This window comes from Rhipicephalus microplus, chromosome 3, assembly GCF_043290135.1.
Source record: "Rhipicephalus microplus isolate Deutch F79 chromosome 3, USDA_Rmic, whole genome shotgun sequence".
In the NCBI taxonomy this organism is placed as follows: domain Eukaryota; kingdom Metazoa; phylum Arthropoda; class Arachnida; order Ixodida; family Ixodidae; genus Rhipicephalus; species Rhipicephalus microplus.
The window spans coordinates 64,750,169-64,777,569 of NC_134702.1; the positions used below are offsets into that span (position 1 = coordinate 64,750,169).

The 27,401-nt window shown below is 41.3% G+C and overlaps 1 protein-coding gene across 2 annotated transcripts in view; it reads right to left on the reverse strand.

Annotated features, from left to right (window-relative positions):
* Positions 1–16,795: 16,795 nt before the first annotated feature.
* The window catches only part of LOC119174167 (uncharacterized), a 55,885-nt gene continuing 45,279 nt past the window's right edge, over positions 16,796–27,401 (reverse strand). For both annotated transcript variants that reach the window (XM_075889671.1, XM_075889672.1), the window contains one exon: positions 16,796–24,670. In XM_075889671.1, the coding sequence (XP_075745786.1) occupies positions 24,456–24,670 (215 nt within the window). In that variant the 3' untranslated portion in view covers positions 16,796–24,455. The remainder of the gene's footprint in view (positions 24,671–27,401) is intronic.

The following is a 27,401-nucleotide window of genomic DNA, read 5'->3' on the forward strand; positions in this document are numbered from 1 at the left end:
TACCATGACCCTTCAGTCCCAACAAGGCTAAATTAGAAGCATGCGATTCTAAACAGAAGGTGCAGAATTTTCAGGGACAGAACCAAGACATTCATTAGCACTTGTCACTGTGTGGTCAAATTTTTAAGCCTCCAAGTATTTCTGCCAGCATTGTACAGCTACTTACTGTATGTGCATGATGAAATTGTGTGTGTGGGGTACCAACACAACATGTCTTGTAGAGAGAGGGGGTGCAGGCCCCTTACAAGGGTGTCAAATGTGAATCAGCAAACTAGCTGAGTAACACGTATTTTGTGCTCCAGCTGGAAGTTGTTAATGACTTTTTTATGGCAGTTTGAATGTATATTTAATAAGTATATTTAATATTCTTCTTCCATAAATCAGAAGTCAGCACCTGTACATTTTTCTTTCACTGTGGTGGCTTCTTCACTAAGAAGCGTGAAATCAACATTGCTTGCAACATGGGTGCCGCATTGGACATTTCACCTTTGTGCAAAGGCACGAGCTTTGTCGCTATTGCAACAGAAAGGGTGTGGTGCTGAAAAGTTGACTTAGGTTGAGTTATTCAAAAGGAAGAGGTGCGTAACCGTTCCTATCTTGTGTGCAGTGAGTGGAAGACAGACAAAAAAGAAAGTGGTATATTAAACCAACCTTAATTTACTTTCATAACACATTAGCTGTGCAGTTTCAACATACTTCTACATACTAATACTATTGATGCATTTGGGCAATAAATGTATTGGGCTTTCAGTATTAGTTGAGTGTCAGAAGAACGAATATTGTAATGAATCTGAATAACGGACGCTCTGCTGGCAATGAAGAAGACGATGATGATCGGTGGCTGTAGTAGTAGCTCGCGCATGCCGCTCGCCATTAGCCAGACCTGCCTGATAAAGCGCATTTTTCCAAGATGCGTCTGAACCTTTCTCGACGTACAACACCTCTATTTTAAGTGGTGGAGGAGCCGGGGTTCCCATCAACCTGGAACTTCGCAATCGGACGCTACCCTCACCGATCACCATGACTGCTCCTGGCCCTTTTCAAGCTGCCTTACCATCGACAGTGTACTGTACTGGCGTGAATCGGCAACGCGACCCACCAATTTTTCGCGGCAATGACGAACAAGACGTCGAGGACTGGCTCGTCGAGTACGAAATCGTAAGCGCTTCCAACAAGTGGAACGCCTGCGACCAGCTCACAAACGTGGGCTTTTACCTCGCTGATGTGGCCAGCCTCTGGTTCAAGAACCACGAAGGCGAAATCGCCAACTGGTCCGCCTTCAAGACCACCATCGCCGTGGTCTTCGGTTGTCCCGCCGTGCGGCGCCTTCGTGCGGAACAGCGTCTCCGTAGTCGAGTCCAGCGCAGGGACGAGAACTTTACAAGTTACATTGAAGATGTCTTGTCTCTTTGCAAGCCCGTCGATGAATCTCTAACCGAACGTGACAAAATCGAGCACATCATCAAAGGAGTTGACGACGATACCTTCCAGATGCTCGTCGCTAGGAATCCACAGACCGTCACTGATGTTGTCCAGCTCTGTCAGGAGTACGACGAGTTGCGTAATCAGCGTGTCTTGACGCGCAGGGCCGCTGAAGATACGGCTGAAGTTTCTTCCCTCGTGCACGACGTCGCTGCTGATCACACCGTCTTACTGCCCCACATCAAACAATTCATTCGTGAAGAAGTTGCGCGTCAGCTTTCTCTTGTGGCTGAAGCATCCGCGCCAGTGACCTCGTTAGACCCACGTCTATGCCAGGTCATTGAGACACAGGTCACGCAGGCACTGCCTCTATCGCCATCTGTCCCTACGTCGCTGACCTACGCTGCCGTCATTGCTAGACCCCCAGCCCCACCTGTCTCTGGCGCGTACCGGGGCACCGGGTCCTCCTACCCTACGACGCTGCCTACATACACGGCACCCCATCCCGTTTCGCCCTCTGCACCTTCTGTCGTTAACCCATGGCGCACCTTGGATAATCGACCTATCTGTTTCGCATGCGGTTTCATGGGACATATAGCACGCTACTGTCGCCGTCGCAACTTCCAGCCTCCAGACCATGGGAATTCTGCAAATCACCAGGCTGCCCAGAATCCCCAGCGACCATCTCCTCTTATCACCAACTCATTGTCCTCACGACGCCCTGTCGATTCTCGCCAGTCATTACCACCCCATCGCCGATCAGTCTCCCCGATGCTTCGGCGCACGAGCCCCGCTCGAGAGGAAAACTGACAGCCGCAGCTTCGGAGGCAAGAACTGCGTCGTCGGGAAGTGTTTCGGTTCACCCAGTGGCACGAACCTTTTCGAGGCAAAGCAAAAACGTTCGGTTCACCCAATAGCCGCTTAAAACCTGCTTGACTTGGCTTAAAGTGTATATATAGATGGCGTTAGAATCGGTGTGTTGGAAAACATTTTTCAGGCGATTTAGGCATTCTTTATTCTGTGGTTCAGGTAGAGTTCCTAACTAGCTTGTGATACACAGTCTGTGGCGGGTTCATCGTATTCTAGTCGCGATGTTTTCTCCGATGTTGGTGTTGGATTGGACTGTAATCTGTTTGAAATGGCGAGAACCGCCTCTGCCCGTGGGGTCGTGGTCGCTTTCTGTCGTTAGAAAGTGATTCATACGCAAGTCGCTGCCGCTTTTGTTAATTCCTGTGATGTCGCCGTGTTCAGGAGCTTCTCATCCGTGCTTATCGAGTAGTTAACGTCATTCGCCCGAAGCACAGAACACCTACCAGCCCGAAGTGTTTGCCACCAAATCTACAAGCAATGATAACGAGCATAAAATAAAGGCCTTTGGAACGCGATTTGTGAATGTTGGTCTGACGCATGTACTACGCGGATGTATGATAGCTGCATGCGTGTTGCTTGAGGACTGATCAAACAGCTGGTGTGTCACTTGGGAGGAAGTATATACTGTGCCAACGCTTTCGTTGAAGCTTGTTCCGGCGTAAGTGCGCGAGATAGATACGGAATGCACAAGTTGGAATTAGAGAACGTTCTTGTCCGAGTGGCTTTATTAAGCAGTCGCAGATGATGGCAATTTGTTTGCTTAGCAGTGTGTGTTTAGATTGGGGTAACCAACAGTGAAGGTAGTTGTGTGTGGGTGAGGAAATTAGTTTTCTTTGTTGCGGTGCCTTCCAAACAAATCCTTTATTTCTTCTCTTCATTGCGTCGGTCTCTTGATGTGGCACTAAATTTTGCTATGTGCTCTTCGTGACACTTCCTCTCGCTCTAAAATGATCTAGTAAAAGTTGACGCTAAAGTTCAGCCGAAGTGTTTAAAGTTCCTTGCAGCTAACCACAGCAACGTTTCTTTGTCTATGTGATCAGTTGGACGCACGTTATTTGGCATGCCTTTTATAACACAAAACGTTTTTTTTTCGTTTACTGAACAGTCCGGAAAAAATCGGGGACATCTGTTCCAACTGGGACAGCGCGGGCAAAGTCTTGTACAGTCCAGCGAAATTCGGGATGGCTGGTAACACTAGTTTAGGCAAGTGTAAAAAATGAAAAAAAAAATGTAATAAAATAGAAATTTCATTGCTGGGAGCATTGTTGAGCTTCAATTGCTAACCCGTAAAGGTCTTTTTAAAAGTTAACATTGCCGCAATACAGCAGTATCATGGGGTGAAGTGCTTGCAGTATATTGCAGTAAAGCATACATAACGCGCGCGTGCGTGTGTGTGTGAAATGGAAGCGTAGCACTGCTATTAGGCCTAATGCGATGCGCCGTGCTCTGTCTCATTACTGGTCATGCGACAGACGACATCAGCACCAACTTCAACCTTTGTAAAGAGTCCATATGTTCCCCCCATAAGTATTTTTTTAATTGTGGCAAGTGATTCACACTGCAGTAAACTTCTAGTATATCGCATGAATAATTTAATATTGTTGCATGGCTTCCAATAAAGAAGTCAAAAATACCTGGGACAGACTCCTTGGTACTCCAGATTTTGTGCCATCAGATATGTGCTCTAAAATGAAAATGATCATAAATATTGAAAGATATACTCAGGCTAGGTATTGGAGATGATTGTGCATGTTTTGCAAATTTCCTTTTAAAAGCTCATGCTTCACTTTCTCGTGTTTTTTTTAGTTATTAAGAAAAATAGCTCCCCAAGAATGGTCTAAAATTAAACACACAGTTTGTCATGGGGCAAGTTGAACTTGGCAAGAAAATGATTTATGAAAACCATTCTGTCGCATAACTAAGAGCAAGGTGGTTTCAGGAAACATGTTGAGCTGAGATGATGGCACGTGTTCAAGCATCTTACAAAGGCTGATTGATGTTATAATGTGGCTGTGATTGGACAAATGTCTGTCATCAGGTGTGGAGATACATCACATCTCTGATGATCAAGTTTTTAAAGAAATGGTTTTCAGGGGATGCTAAAAACTTTTTTTGAAGGGGTGAGCATTAGAGAGCATTACTTTATTAAAGTCTCCAATTATATTAAGTTAGCACTGAGGCTTGCAGGTATGTTAAATGAGCATGGTCACTTGAGTAACACTCAGAGGTCAATAATTATAAGGTGAACAGCAAGGTATGTATGAAACAGGATTATGCCAATTGCAGAAATAGACATAATGAAGTTGTAGAGAAGACTTTGTTAACAGTACATTTACAGGCTTCATGCAGAATTTGCTTTCCAGCAGGGTGAATTTACTTTTGCTGATGCCTTCGATGGCATCATTGCAGTTCATAAGCACTGGTTTTACGGACTGCACGTGACGATCTTGTTTTTTCAAGGTTCATGTACTGATTGAAAAGTATAGGATCAAGAAACTTACATGCTGTCTTAAGGCATAATCAGGCTCATCATAGAGGTAATTGGTGACATTTTAGTGAGTTGTATGTGGGAGGTCTGTGTACATAACATCATAGTAATCTTGCAATGCTGTAGCTTTATTTGTGTAACGAGTGAAGCTTCTTTTCTGTCCTGTTAAAAATTTCTGCCAAGCAAACAAGTTCCAACAGTAGGATTTGCCCTTGGGTAAAGCAGGTGGTAAAAGTGAGCTTATTCAGAAGCCCTTCAATAGTACCCACTGAAGGAATTAGTACCTATAGGGAAAAAATTCCAGTGCACCAAGAAGGGCAAAGGAGGACGGTGCAGGTTAACATTTCAGGAGGGTATCTTCTGGACATCATCCTTCTCTAGCCACAAGCTTGTATGGCCAATGTTTAGCAGACTCCTACTAACATAAGCTAGGTATAAATGTTGCTTCTCTATTGCAAGATGACACACCATATACCTTTTGAGAGTCTCCTCACCACAAGCCCTTACATTAGCCTAAAAATATTTTTTCTATGGTGCCCTTTTTTTGTCCTAAACAGTTGTCTCAAGCAACAATATGCACATTGTGATTGTCTAGCTGGTGACCACAGAGACTGCTCCAGCCATCACGATGTATACTCCACTCAAAATTTAAGACACTGCAAAATCATAGTCCGGTGTGCGTGCATACGACCTTGAACATGTAAGCAGTGACCACTTCTCTTGTGTTCTCTGCACTGGCGCATGCTTGTTGCACACCTGTTCAAGATTGTGACAGTGAAATTAGTTCTGGCAATGCTGTCTCAGAGGTAAGACTGTGTACACCCTTAGGAACACCATGGTAGAGCGAGCAGAGGTTCATATCAAATGTAGTAATAAACTGGCAACACCATGGTTGTATAAGCACACTTGCATTAATTTATTACATTTTTATTGAGGCAGACATCACACAGCTAAGCCTAGTTGTGACCTCTTTTCTTTATTGTCTACATAGTTTTCCCGTTGGTCACAGCACAGGAAGAAAAATTTCTCTGTGGGAGCACCATATTTTAAGCTTGCATGACTCCAATGAAGCACGGTGCGAACAGATATATTGAAAATGTCAATACTTCGAGTCCTATAAATGGTGAACTGGTTGTCACATTCAGCCGGTGATCCTGCAGGAGCTTTAGCATATACTTTAAGGTCATTTTGCATCAACAATGCCACATACAATAGTTTAACAATGGTTGTTAATGGGTGAGATGATGCATAGCCTCAGGGAGGTAATTAAGCTAAGGGGGAAAGTTATAGATGCCTAAGCACCACTGTAAAAATGAAAAGGCACAGAAAAAGAGCGTCAGTCGCAGCTGAACTACAGAAGATATTTACACTGCACGACACATTCGCATCGTCTAGAATTTTCCCTAATAATGTTATACCAACCTGCCCAGCAACAAGTACTTCTAAAGTAATAAAGTGCAGAATGACAGACACTTGCATAAGACAGGAAACATAGGGCGCGAGTTAACTGTCATCTATCTTTGTGGCTTTGGTAGAAAATATATAAGGAAACAGACACATGTGCAGAGTGACAGTGTGCAATGTCACAGTCATCAAAAACAACACTCAACATTGCCTGCTCGAGAAACTTTCCTGGTTTTCGAAGTTTCAACAAATGTGTCACAATTAAATACACCACTTATTTTCCAGCTTGAACTGCTTCCAACAGTTCACATCTATCAGGACTGCTGCCTGTAATCTTTGTCTGGTATGTAATCTGAACTGACATGCCCTAATACTTACACACAATCAGCCAGATTTGTCTATCTACCCTTAACAGCCTGTAAGTCCACGTGTAACAACACCCGCTCCACCCTTCCAGTGGTCATAGTCCATACGGGTCATTATATCATTCAGTTAGCTGCCTAACTACACTTTCATTCATTCACTTCATATTTCTTGAAAATAAAGATATGTGAACCCTACAACTGTTTTGCAAAAACAAATAAAGTACAAGTATAACACTTGCTATGATGGCTTAATTAAAAAAATTATTTCACGATGATGGCCCAGAAGCTTTCTCTAGAAATCATGTAAAGCCCATATGGAGAAGTATGTGTCCCAGGGAAATTCTAAATCTGCCAAATTCGAAGGGTGTGCAAAATATTCTACGATTTCACATACCAAGTTGAATACTGTTCTATTTGATTCAGTCGCCATTATTTGTAGAACTAAATATTTTTTACTAGTTTAATAAAATTTAAAATGTTAAGTTCACTGAAATAAAGAGAAATTGTGTAAAAGTATCATAAATTTCGTCCCTGGCAGGTTATACGCATTAAACATGACAGCTTATCTAGTGCAGCTGGCTGCTTCGCTCTAGAAAAGTTATTTTGCTACCTATACAATTGTCACTTACCCTTTCTTAACACTTCTGTACATTTTAAGGGCTTGATGTTTTCGCCAGATACTCAATTCCTACTTTTAGGATTGCTAGGAGTCCTTATCATAGCTGCAAAGGGAGATACAGCCAGTATTTGATGTACTTGTTTTTATATTGCAATGGAAATAATACATCAACTGGGAAATAGCAATGAAACATTTTGTATTAAATTTTATTTCAAATTCGTTTTGCTGCACAACTTGTGTACCAAACAGTGGCCAACAACCATTGGGTTTATTTGCACCGTGCTCTGCCATGACGAAGCACATGCATGAAACTTGAGAGACACGAGCTCATGCATGCAGGTGCAATTATTATGTAGTCGTCCCTTGAAACATCCTTGGTAATTTTAAATACTTGGCTGGGCAGATGTCTGTTTAATTATTCTCGGATGTCCAGGCTGACTACAAAATGAACAATTCTAATAATGTTCTTGGCTTGTGCCACAAATTTTTTACCACTCATTCTTTAAAAATATTTCCTAACGCTGTTGCTGTACAACCAAACAAGAATATGTACATGCCCTTTAGCATATTGTTATTCCCAAACTAAATGCCGGTTCATTAAAACTCAAGATAGTTAAACATTCATATTCCATAATTACGATCAAACTGCAGGTGAGTTACCACAACAACCAATCTTGCACTGATGTAATTATGTTTTCATTAAGAATTTACTAATTTGAATGGTTGCTTCTTTTTCACAGAGTATGCATATTATTATACAAAACACCACAACTAACTCATTTATCAACTTCAGTATTTTATCACTTTCAATCAACCATCATATTGCAAAGTCTTGAAACAAGTCACTTTTAAGACCCACAAGTTTTCTTGTGCCCTTACAGTGCATCGAAGGCCCTGAAGTGTCAAACAGGTCAAAAGGCATTGGTAAGGCTTGTTCATAGGCATTGGACAAATCTGTTTATAAAATGTGTTAAAGGCACATGCGTGCACATGTTTTGGTTTGATTGTACGTTAACATTAAGAAAGGAAGGAGTGGTGTGACATTTCTGGCACAAGCCAAGCATGTGGTTAGCATTGCTAACTTTCACTTCACTTCACTTTATCATCTTAAAGACCCCGGTAAGGGGGTATTACATAAGGGGTGGGTTAACAAATGGAGCTTACAGAGAGTGATTTTCTGACAAACAATATGTATTTATGTTTTGCGCAAACGTTGATGAACACGTGATGGCTGCAATGTCACGGGGAAGGCCATTTCAGTCCACTGCTGTGCGAAGGAAAAATGAGGCGGCAAAAGTAGTAGTGCGAGCGCCTGCGCGTGCGATTGAATAAGGATGGGTCGTGCGGTGAGATATGCGCGTTGGTGGGATGATGTAAGGTGCTTGATTGAGGGAACTGTGAAAGAACTTGTGAAACAAACAGACGCTGGCGACGCGGCGACGCACAGAAAGATTAGCAATATCAATGTCACGTTTTAGGGATGATATGCTTATGTCGTATGAATATGAAGAATGAATGAACCTAGTGGCACGATTTTGTACAGATTCTATTTCTTTTATTAGGTATATCAGGTGCGGGCTCCAGATGGGCGCTGCATATTCTAGTTTAGGTCTGATGAGCAATTTGTAAGCCAGAAGTTTTATGTCTAGTGGTGCGTGACGCAAATGACGCTTTAGGAAACCGAGTGATCTGTTCGCGGATGATATGATGTTGTTGATGTGTGTGTTCCAGGAAAGGTCAGATGTTAAGGTGACGCCTAGGTATTTATATGACTGAACTTGTTCGATAGTGGAATTAGAGATTACGTGTGAGAATGATAAAGGATTTCGCTGGCGTTGAAATGAGACGAGTTTGCATTTAGTGGGGTTAAGCTTCATTAACCAAAGATCACCCCACTGTTGCACGAGATCCAGATCCTGTTGGAGTGTAGTTTGATCAGAAATGTTAGTAACTGTGCTATAGATGACACAGTCGTCGGCAAATAAATGGATATGGGAAGATACATGAACAGCAAGATCATTAATCTATATTAGGAACAAGAGGGGTGCGAGTACAGATCCTTGGGGGACGCCGGACGTTACTGGGAGAGAGCTAGAACGGATATTTTTAATTGAGACGAACTGAGAGCGGTTAGTAAGAAATTGTTTGATCCATGCAAGAATGTTGGGGTGCAGGTTCAGCTGGGAAAGTTTTACCAGTAGGCGTTTGTGCGGTACCTTATCAAAGGCTTTTGCGAAGTCGAGAAAGACTGCATCGGTCTGAAAGTGACGGTCGAGAGAAGAGTGTATATCATGAATAAATATAGCAAGTTGAGTTTCACAGGATAATGATTTACGAAATCCGTGCTGGGAAGAATGAAAAAAATTGTTGGTGTCAAGAAAGTTCATGATGTGCGAATATATGACATGTTCCATGATTTTGCAGGGGACGCTTGTTAGAGTGATGGGTCAATAATTTAGGGGGGACTGTCTGTTACCTGATTTGTGGACTGGAATGACCTTTCCTTCCTTCCAGTCGTCAGGTAAAATTCCTGTTTCGAGTGACTATGAGAACATCATCGAAAAGTACACTGAAATAATTTCCTTAGTATTTTTTAACAATTTAGAGTTAATATTGTCTATGCCAGCTGATGATGAAAGTTTTAATTTGTCAATGAGTGATGAAATGCCACTAACGGATAACACAACAGGGGCCATCACTGGTAATGTCGTAGTAGGTGGTGTAGGAAATAGTACGTTGGCTTCTTTAGTGAACACTGATGAGAACGCGGTGTTAAAGATATTGGCACAAACAGTGCCGCTTACGTCTTCATTTTTATCGTTTGTAAGCGTGATGTCTCGTGTTAGTTGCTGGTTTATGATTTCCCAGAATTTTCTAGGGTTAGATTTCAGAATTTTAGATAAATCATTGTGATAGCATGTCTGTTTCGCTTTTCTAATTTCAGCATAATAAGCATCTTTCGCAGCATAGTACTTGCCCCATGCGCACGCATTACCATTAAACTTCGCAGCTTGGAAGAGGCACTTTTTTACTACCCAGTACCTGTATTGCGTGGTCTATCCTGTGTCCCATCTCTGCGCTCTTCGAAGTAACTATGTGTACGTATCAACAAGCTCGCTTAGCCACCATTTAGAAATCCATTACGCAGACAGCAACTATATGCAAAACCCTTACTAGCACAAGCCACTTTAAACATTGATTACGTAGTAATAATCTGCAGTATAAACTTTTCAAGTAATGTTACCCTGCAAAAAGTATGCACTAGGTGGTTGGAGTATGCACTAGGGATAGGATATCACTGTTGTGTTCTACTCAAACCTTGAGGGTCCCCTAATTTTTTTCACCAAACAATTGTAAGATTCATAGATAGTAATGTTCCACAAGCATGATATTGTAAGTAATCACCCTTTTGGCCTATACTGGAAGAGTGGAGGGGGTGTTGTTAGGAGTGAATTTACAGGCTGTTAAGAGTGTATGGACCAATTTGACAGATTGTTGTGTAAGTATGCAAGCATTAGGGCATGTCAGTTCAGATTAAATACCTGAAAAAGATCACAGGCAGGGGTCCTGATAGGACTCTTGAAAGCATTTCATCCTAGGAAAGAAGTGATGTGTCATTGACACATCTGTTGAAACTTGGAAGGTCAGAAAAGTATTTCAAGCGTAGGTATGGGACGTTTCTTGACAATACATGACTGTGACATTGCACACTTCTATACTGCACATGTGTCTGTTTCCTAACATACTTGCTAGCAAAGCCACAACAGGGTGTTTATCAATTTAATTTTTTTCAAATTTAGTGATTTTTCCAGGTTTTTCACATAGATTAAAAGCAAACTCCATGACCATAATGTCTGCTTGGAAAAATGAGCGGTGGAAGGAACACTTTAGCAGTAAAAAAATAAAATAAGAGGAACTCATATAGAACAAATGAACACATTTTACACACACACTCATAATGTTGTGAGTTAATTTATGTGGTAAATATGACACAATTTGTGTATCTGGTCAAAACAAAACTTGTGACCCAGGCACTGATGAAGTTGGCTGTTTGGTTTTTGGAACAACCAGGACACAACCACACAAATAAAATCAACTGCAGCTGCAAGTTTGAAGGAGCCTGCGATAGTCCAACAGTGCAGCCAATGCTGCTAGGAAACGTAAAGGTGGTGCTATCTCGCGGCATTCGTATAAAACAAGGATGCAACCGCCCGGCCAGTTGGCTTACTGGAGCACATTCTAGTTCATTTTAATGACTATAGCCTGCAGGCCATTTAGGATTGGATTAGATTACCTTGACCTATACTGCTGTAATTACTAATGATTTGCATCCCCGTCTCATTTGTACATGTCTAAAATATACTTTTCAGCAAAAAAAAGCACTTACACATTTTATGCAACCTTGTCTTGACAACGACTAACAACAATGTTGCAACAACGAAACCGTACAGCAAAATTTACTTTATCCTTTCTTTCACTCTCTTTTTTTTACACAATGCACACATGCTTGTTGGTGTTTTATTTCTCTGGGTTCTGACACGTGGAGCACAATGAAAGTACTCAGACACCTGCAATAAAAGCTGCGGTAGCATTTGAAGCGCTGATGTTTGAATATGGGGTGGAAAAACGGAATCTGTCAGACAGCAACAGCTTCCCCGATTTCATAGGTAAATAAAAGATGCAGAATCGTGAGTTAGGCAAATTGGTGAGTGTTAACTGTAGAATATTTTACAAAGGAACGGGTTAGAAGCAGACAGAGAGGGTCAGAGCGCTGATTTCACAACTGAAATTTATTTGGAAAAGGAAAGAAGAAATATAGAAAATATTGACTCATCAAAACTATGCACATGTACACATGTGTTACAACACAGAATGATTCATGTCTTCTCTAAGACCTTATGTTCTTCATCTAGACGAGTGTTACATGAAATACTTATGCACTTGTTGTTAGATCTAATGAAAAATGCTTTGGCTACTTCACACATGTGCTAATCAACATGCCAATATTTGATATTTGTTTTCTACAAGTGGGGCACACACAGGGCTGGGTAGTATCGCAATAGTATTTAAGAGATACTTTTGAGTGTCTGTATTGCTGTATCGAGGCACTTTAAAAAAATGTGTTTGTATCTCAGTAGTGAAATACTTTTACGGTGTATCGCATGTATCATGATACTATCCAGGACACGGGTATCTTGTTACTTTTTTTTTCGTAAATGAGCTGAGACGTGTTGAAAATGGGGAAAAAAGTTTCTGCTGTGACCTTGGCAGTCCACGGCAAGATATGCACCCACCATTTCTACATTTCTGCTGAGGGCGAAACTGACTCCTACCTTCTTGAAAGCGAGCTAGTTGCTTTGCTACCCGCATCCCATTGTGCTCCTTCAGGCAAAACTGGAATGTGTTTGAATGATGGCCTGCTTCGGTGTGACAACAATGTTATACTGCTATATTGAATTCCAGCGCAGATATTTTCATTGTGAGGAGTATTGTATACTTACTGCACAATAGGCGCCATTTTTTAAATGTATTTCCTCATGCCAATTGAACGAGTAGTGTTTGTTTTTCTCGTTTTTTTTTCAACTTTTCTTTTGAAGCGCCCATTTGAAAAACTGGAGCTTATTGCGGAAGCCACAAACCACCCAAAGAGAATTTAGTGCCGTGTGCCATCTACGATACTTCTTTCTGCAGAGCATTTCTGAAAAACGCCAGCATGGCCAAACAGCCATTCGAAAGAGGTCTTTTTGAGTTTCCTTTCGCATTTCTTGTTTTGTCCGTTCTTATTTCTTTCTGCCTTTTCTAAGATCTTTCTAGAAAACACTAAACCTTCAACTGGAAGTTCGTTTGTTTATGGTTCCAGCACTTCGCTTGAACTATGCTCCTTCTAGCATAACTAATAGTGTTGCTTTTGAGTTCCGGATTTCAGTGTACAATGCGTGTGACTGATGCTCTCATATGGCATAGTTTTTTATTGCAACTGATATCTGTAAATATGTGGTTATTAACAATTATATGCAGTGTAAGCATCCTTTGTAATGTCTTAATGACACTCGGAGAATGGCAAAAATAAAATAAATCAATTTCATTTGCAAGTTTCAATGTGCTGCACATTTTAAATATTAGGCTGCACATAACAAATGTTTGTATGGAGTATAACTACCCCCGACATAGACAAAAATATTTTAGTATATGTATTCTGAAATACTTTTTTGTCTTTTTGTAAACGTATCTCTAAAATATTCTGTCACATGAATTACAAATTTATCTCAGTATCTGTATTTTATGCTTCCAAACCACGCATTTCGATATCTGCATTCCAGAATACTTTTTCGGGCATCTCTGCCCAGCCCTGAGCACACATCCACATGGCCTACAACGAGCTGCCACATTAGACGTGATTTTAGCATCTGATAGCATTAGCTCATGCTCTCTCAAGCACACGTTTATGTAATTCCCCATTTCACCTAAATATTCGCAGCCGCAAGACAGTGGAATCCCATAAACCACGCCAGAAGTGCAAGGAGCATATCTGTGGACATGACTGGAGACACATTTGTTCCCTTTCCCTGGCTGCTGACACAATGCTCTATCCACCAAAGTACACACATTATGCACTTTATTACATGCTGAGAATGACATGTTTATGCAATAACGAGCACCAACATTTTTCAAACCATGTGCTATCCTGTGTATGTATGGGATAACTGCCTGCCTCTTTTTCTTGCTAATTGCTAGTGCACTAGAATCACAATGATAAAACTTCTCGATCTTCGAAATAAGTTTTTCCGACAAGGAGCAAATCACGTCACTCGAAAAGCCAGAATTTGCAAGGCGAGCAACTTGTGCATCAAATGCATGCGTCATAAGGTGCTCGCGTAACTTCTGAATAGCGGCACCCAGCACAGTTGACGCAATGGCTCCCTGTATGGTTTTGAGTGGCCAGAATTAAAATTCAGAATTGGCTTTATGAATCTAGGTTGGTATTGCTATATATGTGATCTTTGACGAAAGCCTGTCTTAAATCGAGAAACTGTAGCTCATCAATTTTTTGAAACTCCAAAGTGAAACGCTGACATTTGTTTTCCTTAACATCTTTCTTTATATTAGCAACCAGTAAAGAGCAATTTTTAATGTCCAGTAGAACTAAGAAGTCATGGACATATCAAACAGCGTGTGATGATAACCAATTCAAATGCTTTTGCAGCTGCCCGTCTACATACCCAAGAAAAATATAACTAATTACAGGTATATTCATGATTCAATGCAGATACCAGATTTTTGGACAAAATTATTTCCCTTACAAGACACAACGGTAGAATTTAGGTGGCCTGCATGAGCTCTAAAAACGACGCAATAGAGATGCCACACTGGCACTGAAACAACAACTCATCATTATCTTCTCTCATGCACTGCTTTATACACTTCAAATCTTCACATTGGGGCAAACAATAATATAAATCTTTTACGTCTATACCGAATGCATTACGGCACAAAGAAGGTTGTTCACTCAGTGATAAGATGATAGATTCTGAGTTAGAAATTCTTAGCGGATCACAAGTCTTCAAACGCTCCAAATTTCTTTGAATACACTCTGAAACATTTATTTACCAAGTGTCTTTTTCTGAAACAACAGCTCTTAGTGGCAACATGAATCTTCACTGAAATAAAAACTGATAGTTTTTGCCTTTTTGCTTTTTTCACACTTGCCGCTAGAATGTCCTGATTAAGCGTTAGTAACAGGGCATAAACCTATTCGTTCAGTCACCCGCTTTTTGCATCAACACTTTTTTTTATTAATATATACCCTAAAGGCCCATTCAGGCATTACACAGGGGGTTTTAGTTATACAATAAATTTGCAAATCAGAACATTACCATTATAAAATTAAAGTGGTAAACAATGTAAAATACTGTTCCATAGACAAAGATGCAAAAGGAAAAAAAATTGTCGCAGGAATGAAAACTCAACAAGAGAGACACAGCTATAGTGCAAAAATATATATACAGAAAATTGCCATGAAAAAAAATGCCCCCTATCTGCATATTAGACTAAAAATGTCGTCGAAAGATTATTGTATTTCGCCTGAAAAGAGTGAATAGACAGAAATATTTATTTGACGTTTTGCACGAGAAAACTGGTGAATGGGATCCTGGAGGTGTTGCGTGAGACATGAGTGCCATCTGGCGGTAATCTCAGAAAACGAAAGGATGGCCTTTGTTATAGCGAGCACGCAGCATGCGTGCAATCTTGGAGGCCATATTTAGTAGATTTCAAGACAGGTAGCAGCACAGTATCGTCTTAGCAAAGCGTAGGAGACTCGCCTTTCCATGTGAAGCGTCACATTGTCAGCTGCAGTGCTTAGAATTACTTCTTTATACCTTTTCTAGTATAAATAAACACAGTGCACAATATCGACGTGTTGATATTGTGCCTAAAATATGCTCAATATTTGCTTTTTATTGACAATCGTACAAGTATGAACGCAGAAACTTGAGCAATACTGGTGGATGCTGTGGATGTGGTCGTACTTGAGCCTTTTTGCTGACAGAGAGACCAAAATTTTTGCGTTGGAGTATCCCAAGCAAGACTATCATCTTTAAGGAGAAAATATATTTACAATGAAAGAAGAGTAAAAATAAGCGCATACATGCACTTACAAACTCACACAGATAGGTAAGTAATATGTCCAAGAAAATATTGAATTGATTTACAAAGGCGGCATGATCAATGAATCAAGCGATGTCGCCCAGCAGTGTGTTCCAGTGATGCGTGCTTCGAAGTAATGGTGAGTGTTGATACATAATTGTGCGAGCCAAAAAAGGGTGTATTTTGAATGGTGATCAATATGTTTCAAAGTATTATGAGGTGTGTTTGTACAAGCTTCATGAAGGCACATTTACTATGATAAAATGTACGAAAATGCAACAACAGTGACGACAGTCTGCGTTTTTCAAGAAGGGGTAATGAAAGTGAGTGTGTAATATCTGTAGTGCTGCAGTTGCGAGAATACTACTTGGTGATAAATCCTGCTGCTTCATTTTGTATTGATTCTAGTTAATCGATGAGATATGGTTGATGTGGGTTCTAGATGATGGATGCATATTCTATCTTTGAACCAACAAGTGTAGTGTATGCTAGCATTTTAGAGGTATAGTTCACCAAGTAAAGGTTTCTTTTAATAAATCCAAGGGCTTTTGACACCTCACTAGTTATGATATCGATGCGCTTATTCTAAGGCAGGTCAGAAGATAAATGAATTCCAAGATACTTAAATAGGGATACTTTTTCAACGGGGAGAGCTTGAATTTCATATTGACTCATTTCTGTTTTATGTGCTCTTGTAAACATCATGGCCTTCGTTTTGGAAGTGTTGATTTGTCATGGTGACACCAAAATGCGAGTTTATTAGGGTCCAACTATAATGACTCGTTAGCTTTGGTGCTGTTAATTTTTCTATAAATGATGTAGTTGTATGTGAATAATTTGATAGTCGATGACAAACCATGTCCAATGTCGTTGATGTAAATGAGAAACAAAACTGGTCCCATGATTGATCCCTGGGAAACACCAGACTTTGCATGTGAAAATGAAGATGCATGTTCATTCACATAAATTGATTGGCTGCAGTTGCTCAGAAAATGATTTATTCAGCTTTTTTCCAAACCAGTGACTACCTTATCATTATACATAGAGCCATCTAGAGTTGAAAAGAAGCCTTCTTTGTCAGCAACCAAAACATGCAACATAGCTTCCAGATGCGTCTCAGACAGCATGAACACCGTTGTGAGGAGTGACCAGGCTATGTACAACAAAGGCAAGCTGAAAAAGCCAGTAGGCTTTTTTTGTGATGTGAAGCTAAGTTGCGTGTTTTGGTTACCTTCATTTACGTACTCTTCTATAAACATAATGGTAAAAAATACTTATGAATTTAATAACACCATCTCGAGGAAATGAAATGAGAAGAGAGTGTGCTACTCTTGAAATATCTGCAATAAGTGCATAGCGGAGGATGTTTGCAGCTGCATCGCCAATAATAATAATAATAGCAGTAATATTATACAAGGCAAGACATAGCCCAGCAAACCTCTTGTGATGGCAGTTCTAACATAAGCACCAAACTAAAAGGCCTTCAAGCCAAGCCGAATTTGTGGCCACGACAAATATGCACAAATTTACCAATGTGAGAAATGCTGTGCTTGTAAAGTGAGATATGGTATGTGATATATGTAGAAGGAACATACATCAAAATAGTGCATGTACCAACATAAAAGCTAAGGAATGCTTTAGTCAATGGGAAGAATAAGCTGCCGAGCGGAACTTTCTGTAGTCTTCTTTACACTGTAGTCTGCCACTAGTGTGACAACATGTCAGTTTATAAGACCTGTGATTTCAATGAAAGAGTTAAACAACACAACAGTTCAAAATGAAGTCACCAAATCATGGGTGACCTTGAATGCCCTCGCTGAACATGTGGAATATACAGGCTTTTAAATTGACTGGTCAAGCAACCGTGTTCTGGTCGAAGAAAACAAGCTTGCATCATGCCAGCACCTGGAATCCCTGCACATTCACACAGCTGCACATATACTCAATAAGATTTATGGAACGCTGACCATATACTTTTGGTGCTTACATCACGCACCTAGTCATACTTAAATACGATGTACCTTTCTTATGGCTGTCATTTAGAACAATATCAGGTGCCCAAACATCAGTAAACTTTGTGTTATATTGGTCAGTGTATCTTTTTGTTTGTGCACTAAGAAGAAACAGTTATGCATTTCCTTTTTTTAGGCCTCTTCTAGCTGTTCACTGTAGTTGCAGTCGAAGGAGTGACTTTTTGAGTATTGATCAAGGGTAATGCTTATTTTTGTGATGGCGGCACAGACTACCGCCAGTTTCCATGAATTAGCCAGGTTTTACCAAAGTTCCTCCAGTTTTCCAGCAAGGCCCCAATTCCCCAACTTTCCCAGGTTGGTAGACACCCTGCACAAACAAAGATAGATGGCAGTTAACTCGCGTCCTATGTTTCCTGTCTTATGGAAGTGTCATTCTGCACTTTATCACCTTAGAAGTACTTGTTGCTGGGCAGGTTGGTATAACACTATTAGAGAAAATTCTAGACGATGCGAATGTGTGGTGCAGTGTAAATATTTTCTGTAGTTCAGCTGGGACCGATGCTCTTTTTCTGTGCTTTTTCATTTTTCCAGTGGTGCTTAGGCATCTATAATTTTCCCCCTTAGCTTGATTACCTCTCTGAAGCTATGCATCATCTTGTTCATTAACAACCATTGTTAAACTATTGTATGTGGCATTGTTGATGCAAAATGACCTTAGAGTATATGCTAAACCTTCTGCAGGATCACCGGCTGAATGTGACAACCAGTTCACCATTTATAGGACCCGAAGTATTGACATATTCAATATATCTGTTCGCACAGTGCTTCATTGGAGTCATGCGAGCTTAAAATATGGTGCTCCCACAGAGAAATTTTTCTTCGTGTCCCGTGACTAACAAGAAAACTATGTAGACAATAATGAAAAGAGATCGCAACTAGGCTTAGCTGTGTGATGTCTGCCTCAATAAAAATGTAATAAATTAATGCAGGTGTGCTTATATCACCATGGTGTTGCCAGTTTATTACTACATTTGATATGAATCTCTGCTCGCACCACCATGGTGTTTCTAAGGGTGTACACAATCTTACCTCTGAGACAGCATTGCCAGAACTAATTTCACTGTCACAATCTTGAACAGGTGTGCAACAAGCATGCGCCAGTGCAGCGAACACAAGAGAAGTGGTCACTGCTTGCGTGTTAAAGGTCCTATGCACGCACACCGGACTATGATTTTGTAGTGTCTTACATTTTGAGTGGAGTATACATTGTGATGGCTGGAGCAGTCTCTGTGGTCACCAGCTAGACTGTCACAATGTGCATATTGTTGCTTGAGACAACTGTTTAAGACAAAAAGGGCACCGTAGAAAAAAATATTTTTAGGCTAATGTAAGGGCTTGTGGTGAGGAGACTCTCAAAAGGTATATGGTGTGTCATCTTGCAATAGAGAAGCAACATTTATACCTAGTTTATGTTAGTAGGAGTCTGCTAAACATTGGCCATACAAGCTTGTTGCTAGAGAATGATGATGTCCAGAAGATGCCCTCCTGAAATGTTAAGCTGCACCGTCCTCCCTTGCCCTTCTTGATGCACTGGAATTTTTGCCCTATAGGTACTGATTCCTTCAATTGGTACTCTTGAAGGGCTTCTGAATAAGCTCACTTTTACCACCTGCTTTACCCAAGGGCAAATTCTACTGTTGGAACTTGTTTGCTTGGCAGAAATTTTTAACAGGAAAAGAAGCTTCACTCGTTACACAAATAAAGATACAGCATTGCAAGATTACTATGACGTTATGTACACAGACCTCCCACATACAACTCACTAAAATGTCACCAATTACCTCTATGATGAGCCTGATTATGCCTTAAGACAGCATGTAAGTTTCTTGATCCTATACTTTTCAATCAGTACATGAACCTTGAAAAAACAAGATCGTCACGTGCAGTGCATAAAACCAGTGCTTATGAAGTGCAATGATGCCATCGGAAGCATCAGCAAAAGTAAATTCACTCTGCTAGAAAGCAAATTCTGCGTGAAGCCTGTAAATGTACTGTTAACAAAGTCTTCTCGACAACTTCATTACTTCTACTTCTGCAATTTTCATAATCCTGTCTCTTCATACCTTGCTGTCAACCCAAAAATTATTGACCTATGAGGTGTTACTCATGTGACCATGCTCATTTAACATACCTGCAAGCCTCAAAGCTAACATAATAAAATTGAAGACTTTAATAAATTAATGCTCTCTGCTACTCACCCCTTCAAAAAAAACTTTTAGCATCCCCTTCAAACCTGTTTTTTTAAAAGACTCAACGGGCACAGTGACATGACTCATAAAAGGCATATCCGGAGCTTGTGGTGCAACTAAAATATTTTTGGAGCAGCATAAAAGCTGCCTGAAGCTTTTAAGCTAGAGCTGTTGCACCACATGTTACAGGGAACTAGTTCATTAACATATGCATGCATGTTCACTTGGACTTCTGCTCAACATAAACGTAGGCTTTTTGCTTTTTTGCAGACATCCCCAATTTATATGAAGCTACCTAGCGCTTTCCGGGAATTCACATGGCATTTGTAAATGACTCTGGCTTTCAGTGATAGTTTAGCTACAATATTGAATCACGGACTGGTAAGACTACTTATGCATTGTATTTACTTAAAAAAAAAAGAGTCTGATTATATTAATGCTTTTAATAGTACAACCTAATCGTTCAATCTGTGGAGAAGTGGTTGCTGTCATCGTTTATGTACAGAATTGTTAGGTCCCTGATTAATAAGCACTTCATAAAAAAAGGGTTTTGTAACTGGTCCTTACTGCCAATTATTTATTATGGCTCGAAAAAATTTAGAGTTATGGGGGAGTAAGTGTTACACTTGGCAAACTGTTTGACATGTACAGTCGTCGAGGTCGAGAAGCCCAGCCGAGACATACCGGAATAGTGGACCACCATCCTTTCTAGGAGAAGTAAAAGTGATTGTACAGCATGCGGTACTGCTGATAAAATTTGCCCACTGTATGGACTTAAAACTTAATCACCTTGTATGAAATATTTTGAAAATAAACTGTAACAAATAGGACACAAATAAAAAAAATAACTAAGTGGTCAGTTCCATATGCAGGTACTAAATTACTGTATTTTAATACAGTAAAGCAAGACTGTTGTCCAAGCACAACTAGCTCATTATTACTTTTATCTGACAGTAACCACAACAGTTAGAAACTATTTGGCTGAAGTCACGTGGCAACTTTTGTAGTATAAGCGGGTTCAAATTGTTAAGAAAGTTGGTGCCCAGCAACGTTTTCAACTACAGTGCACGTTCATGTCCACTGTGATAACATCTTTAAATCACAGGGATAACGTATGGATTTCAAGCGTATGCCATATACTTGCTCCCTGAGAGAACACAACAACGAAGAGTGCACGCATGCTTGACACAAATAATGAAATTTATGAAAAAGATGTAGCAGGTTTCGTCTCTTGGTGCAGATCCCTGTAGGCACTTACCTAATTCCCACCCCATTTTGCCAACAATCAGCCCATGTAAAACGTTCGAACATGCGCTATTATGTCGGGTCATAACCAGTTTCCTCTAACCACCTTGCACTTAGTTCTGGCACGACATACGTTTCAAAGATTTATTTCTTGCAAACTATGTGAGTAATTGTAGACCATTCTTCAACAGTTATTTTTGTGCTTACTCGATAGAAAAACATGAGCTACAAATTTTCTAAGTTTCTAAAATATGAATGGTAATTGAATTGTGAATGGTAATCTACACCCAGCCTTAGTATATATTTCCTTTATAATCATTTTTAATTTAAGGCATGGCACAAATTTTGAAGTACGACTGAAGCCTCTCATATGCATGTTTCGTTTATTTGAAGGTGCCATTTAACAATCTCGAATTAATCCTGCAATGAACTACAATCTGAATGCCTTGCAAATTGCCTGCCACAAAATGTATTTTACTAGGTAAATTGTTCTGGGCTTGTTACACAAGCTGAAGATGATGACGATACTGACTGCCGCATCGTCACTGATGAGGCAGAGGATAGCGCGTGTACAATTTAGGTGCACAAACGAGGCCTAATGTCAATGCTACATTTCCAATTCACACACGAGCATGCGCAATATGTATGCTTTACCGCAATACACAGCGTGCACTTCACCGCAAGGCACGACTGCCTTGCGGCACTGTTTAATTTTAAGAAGACGCTTAAGGTGGCAATTTTGACCGAATATTTATATTGCTCCCAGCATATATTCAATTTTATTTCTTTTTTTTTCTTTGTATACACCCACAAGAACAGACATAGCTTAGAAAACTGATTATCGTAATCGGCGACAGCATATTTAAGCCACTTGGAAAATAACGTCGTGTGAACGCCTGGTAATATTCCATCGCTTCCAACTTGTGCATTTCGTATCTGTCTCACGCAGTTACGCAAGAAGAAGCTTCAATGAAAGTTTTGGCGCAAGCATACAGTTCACCCAAGCGATACATTGATCCTTACGCTACACACGCACTTACCAGACATACACGTACGGCATACATCCACAAATAGCATAACACACGGTATTCATGATCGGGCAAGTCGTTACCACATTGCTTATTGACAGTATTACAGAACGAGACCACGTATCCATAAAGTCTCTCAATAAATTGGAGGGACCTTACGTATTCATGCGCAGAGGCGGTTCTCGCGAACGCATACAACTCCCGCTCAAGCTAAGACCACGGATAAATAACCACCGCACGGTAAAGATCCTCAAAAGTTAGTGAGGAACTTTAGACCTTTCGTTCCCACCACCTAAACGTCCCCAAAAAATGTCCAACACGGCGATTCTGTCGCCGTCTATTCATACATTTTCAGCCAAGTCAAGCCGGTTTTAAGTGGCTATTGGGTGAACCAAACGTTTTGGCCCTCAAAAGGTTCGTGCCACCCGGTGGCAGCAGACGCGGCCTGAAACTTGAGCCGAGATGTATGAGCGCCGTAGTTATGCGCAAGCCACTGAAAGCTGGTGGTGATATATCAAAGCTTAAATAACGTGGCTACGTCACAGGGCTGAATTTATACTGCGTTGTGCGCAAAACGCTACATGCACTATGCTATGAGTAAGTTTGGTAAAGAGTCCGTTGACTTCGAAGAACCCTGATTCTGATAATCGCTACACTACGTGTAGTACGTACGAAACTAACTGCTTATTTTCAGGGGCGAAGCTCCTTGGGCGTCCACGTTTATCACGCGGAAATTCGTGGATGTGAGACGTACACAAAATAAGTTGCTCCTATAGCTTCCAAATATGCGAGTTCCACTGTGGGGATTCCAGCGCGACGGGTAGAAATGCGCTCTTTGCGCAGCTTATCAAAGCTTTGGCACAGGTGAATGAGTTGAGCTGTTGTAGCAACAAGGAGGTTTGAAAAAAAAAATACAGGAGTGAATGCTCCCGCAATGCTTCGCCAGCAATAGTGAAGCCAGCTTTTGCCCTTCAAAGATCTCAGAAACATGCTTTTTTCTGGTGGTGCCCATTTAGACATGAAGCGGCTTTGGCCCGTTAGTCTAAAGGCCACGTTAATAGTAAATTAAAAAAAACTTTTTGATGAAATAACCCACAGATACGAGTATCGGTGACCTAATTCCCATTAAAGTCAGCCTTGAATTCGAGACTTACTAAAGAAAACTAGTTACAGAAGGACGCACTTGGAGCACTATCTGACCAGAAAAGGTTGCCACGTTGAACTCGCTGGGCGTGCGAGGAAAACACTCCTTCTCAATCGCCGAACGCCAACTACTCAGCATTCCCTTTGTAAGATGGCTGCCGCAGCCGCCATCTTACGGTGAGTATGGCGGATTCACTCGTGGGCAATAATCTTTACTCCAGAAATTTTTAAAACATCCTTGTGTAGCAATATACTAATGTCAATCGTAATTGTAACAGAACGTTATAAAACACCTACAAGCACGAAGCCTTTATATATAGTAGTCGGCGATTTCAACGTAGACATTATGGACTTTAAATTTATAGAGGGCATAGCTTCTCTGACTCGTCATGATTCTTTTCGTAGAGATGTGCAGATTCTCCCCTTTTGCTCCGTATTTTGCGCTTTTTTGTTTCCGCCATGGTTTAGAGACTTGCGTAGGTCAAAGTTTTTGGTTGGGAAAAGACGGGCAGAGGAACAGCAGTCGTTCGAAGGTGTTGTCGATGCCGCATGCACTACACTAGGCGCTATCGGCCATTTCGATCACACACACACAAAAAAAAAATGCGTTCGTGATTACAACACACAGCGTGGACGTCACAGTACTGCATCTTCACACTGGGAAAGACCAAGCAGCAGCCGAAGTTGCAGCGACGGGTCGAAAGAGGAATCCATCGTGAATAAACTGACCGAGGTATTCGTTCCCAAGATGGGAAACGGTACCCGATTTTTATGGAAATGTAACGACAGACTATGGCACGGCTTTATGGACAGATCACATCCATTTGCTAAGTACCAAAGGTTACGAACATTTCATCGCAGAGCCACTAAAGAAGCACCAGGTTCGAGTTATATAAACAGCGAACCTACTTTGTCAATACAAGAAATAGAAATATTATACAAGAAATATTATTATACAAAAATATAAATATAGAGAGGTCCTCCTCTATTGAGATAAATGTATCTAGTAGAGTGTGATTTTTCTCTCTATGGGAATACGGCACATGTGACAAATTGTTAGAGTCGCAGCGCAGTCGGCGCATGCGCTGTGGCCGCACAGGAATGCCACGTTTCGCCTGCGCTCCAAACAAATGCCGCAGTCTAAGGATTCCTTGATTTGTCGTAGCTCTCTCTCCTGTTCCGTCTCAGCGGCGTGATCCACTTCAGTTCTCGTTGGCGCTGCATACACAGAATAATAATGAGAAAAAAATTTATGCAGAATAGCAATAAGGAATACAATACAGGAAATGGCTGAGAGGCAAACCAACATCCCTTCAATCAATGCCTGAGCACTCTCTCACTCACTCACTGATACCAGGGCCGTAGCCAGAATTTTTTTGGGGGGGCGGGTGAGTGGGAGGGGGTTCACACAGACTCGACCGTGGGGGGGGGGGGGGGGGAGGCACAGGCATCAGCTTTTTTTCTGTGACATCACTATCGGCCGTAGCTTAAACAGACGGTGCACATGTATATCAAGTCATGAGATTCCCTCTCTCCCCATGCTTATGGTTGTAAAGAGAGTTAATTCAAGTACTGTAAGAATGATTCACTGATATGTGGGGTTTAACGTCCCAAAACTGCCATATGATTATGAGGAACGCCGTATAGTGGAGGAATCCAGAAATTTAGACCACGTGCGGTTCTTTAACGTGCCCCCAAATCTGAGCACACGGGCCTACAGCATTTTCGCTTCAATCAAAAATGCAGCCGCTGCAGCCGGGATTCGATTCCGAGACCTGCAGGTTAGCAGCCGAATACCTTAGCCACTAGACCATGGCGGTGGGGCAGTACTGTAAGGAAGTACTGTAAATACAGTAAAAGACAGGTACAGTTACCGTTTGGCACAACAGCCTCTCGCTGCACCATTGAATGAACTAATCTTCGAAAACGTATTATCGCCATTATCCACCCGATCAAAGAAGACATTGTTAATCGTAGTCCTCATCGGGGCGAAGTGCGTTCAAGGAGGGCAGGCCAAGGAGGGTTCCGCTTACAACGAGGAATGAGAGGTATACACAGTGTGTTTTTGTACATTGATAATTACATCTTGGTTTTGCTTACTTTACTGAGCGAATGTCTTACTGTCGATGTCAGTGGCTGCATGCCTATGGGAATGATTTTTATATTAATCTCTATATGTCAAGCCGCCCTGACACAGTGATGGCTTTTGGTGAACATATATTTTTGTTTACTATACTGTGTGCATACAAGCATGCTTGCGATACGATAATTTTTTTTAATATATGCTACATGTTGGCAACACCATTTTGCACACATTATTTTTCGGGCAGACACTCAGTTGCAGTGTGACTATTGATAGAAATGAAGTACTCCGATCGTATAGAGGTTTTATCGTGCACTCTACGAGGGCAAAGTGATCATTGATGAGAAATGTTCACTTGGTCTCAATCAAAAGTGCCCGTGCGACCGGACTATATCTATTCAATAAAACTTGGTCGCTGCGCATATGTGCTAAAACACTTAAATATGCGCAAAAAACATGGTGTTTTATTGTTTTTTTAATAGCTCTCTTCACTGGGCTCCCCGAAATGACAGCGATGCGGCAAGGTGTCTTCCGTTGTTTGCAAGCGTGCAGTCGACTTTTCTTTTTACCTGAACAGATTCAGAACTGTACAGAATATTTCACCACACAGCATCAGTGCATTCATGTTTCCCGCACTTACACCAGCGTAAACCAGAGCAGCCTTGTATCACACAAAATCTCCAGTGATTGGTTGACCAGTGATGAAGGAATGAAACCCGGAGTTGCTCAGAGCATAGTGCACCGTAATCAATTTCTCAGAATGCGTGAACTCTGACGAGAACTGCCAGTGCATGCAACACGAGTTTACTTAAGCTTTATTTCGCACCGTCCATACCGGTTGGTTGTCTATTTCAAGCATTCTTATGCAAGTCGCTGGAATTTCACTACTGCCATTACCTCCTTCGCGTTCATTCACGTTTGTGGTATTTCATCACAACGCGACAGAAACTACTAGTTATCCATACGAGCGCAATCGTAAACGTGAGACATCTCACGTGCAGAGCAAGATACTGGGCGAGCGCGACCTTACCGGCACCTGAAAGAAAGCGTAGGAAATGTATACCCCCGAATCTTTCCGCCAGGCGAGAAACGAACGCTAGTATTTAAGGCGGAACTTTACCAGCCTACATGTATCGTCGCTAAAGTTCTCGTTTCTCGCATTCAGGGTCACTGCTGAGCTCGTTGCTTCCTAGCAATGCGAAGTCACCACTTTGGAATACGCTGCGTATACACGCGTTCTTTGGTAGTTCAAGTCCTGGGTCGATCAGCACCCTTCTATTAGACTTGATGGTCACGCCGAAACGCCGTACAGTATAACGCTTCTCCCAGTGCACACTTGACAACTGGCGAAAATGAGAATGCCGCTTGTCACTGGCAGGCAGCTTCATTGAAGTATCGTGCCAGTGGCTGGCGTGGAAGAGCACTTCCGGCTTTCAGTATTTCTGGCTTTTTTCTGGACTATTTCATAGACCACTTCAATAAGTGCTTTAAAAGGCATCGGCACATCTTGCAGATGCTTTCTTTGCTTCTGCCACAGAGCATTCCCGAATCGGCCACTCTTCCCACTGCCGAGAAGTTTACAGACGTGTATACTCGAACATTGTTTCAACTTCAGCAATGCAACGGGAGTTAGCAGTATATGCTACGAAATAGAAGCGAGAAAACTGAGAAGCGCTGAGCATGTCTGCGATGCAAGTAGTTGCAATTGCCCAGCGGTATTCTTCCCAAACGTGCACCATCTTCTAAAGATTCTGGCAACTCCGCAGGTGAGCACAGCTCAAGCAGAAGGCTTTTTTTTTCATCGCTGAGACGCCTAAAGTTGCACCTGAGAGCTACAACAACACATGAAAGATTGTTTGGCATTGC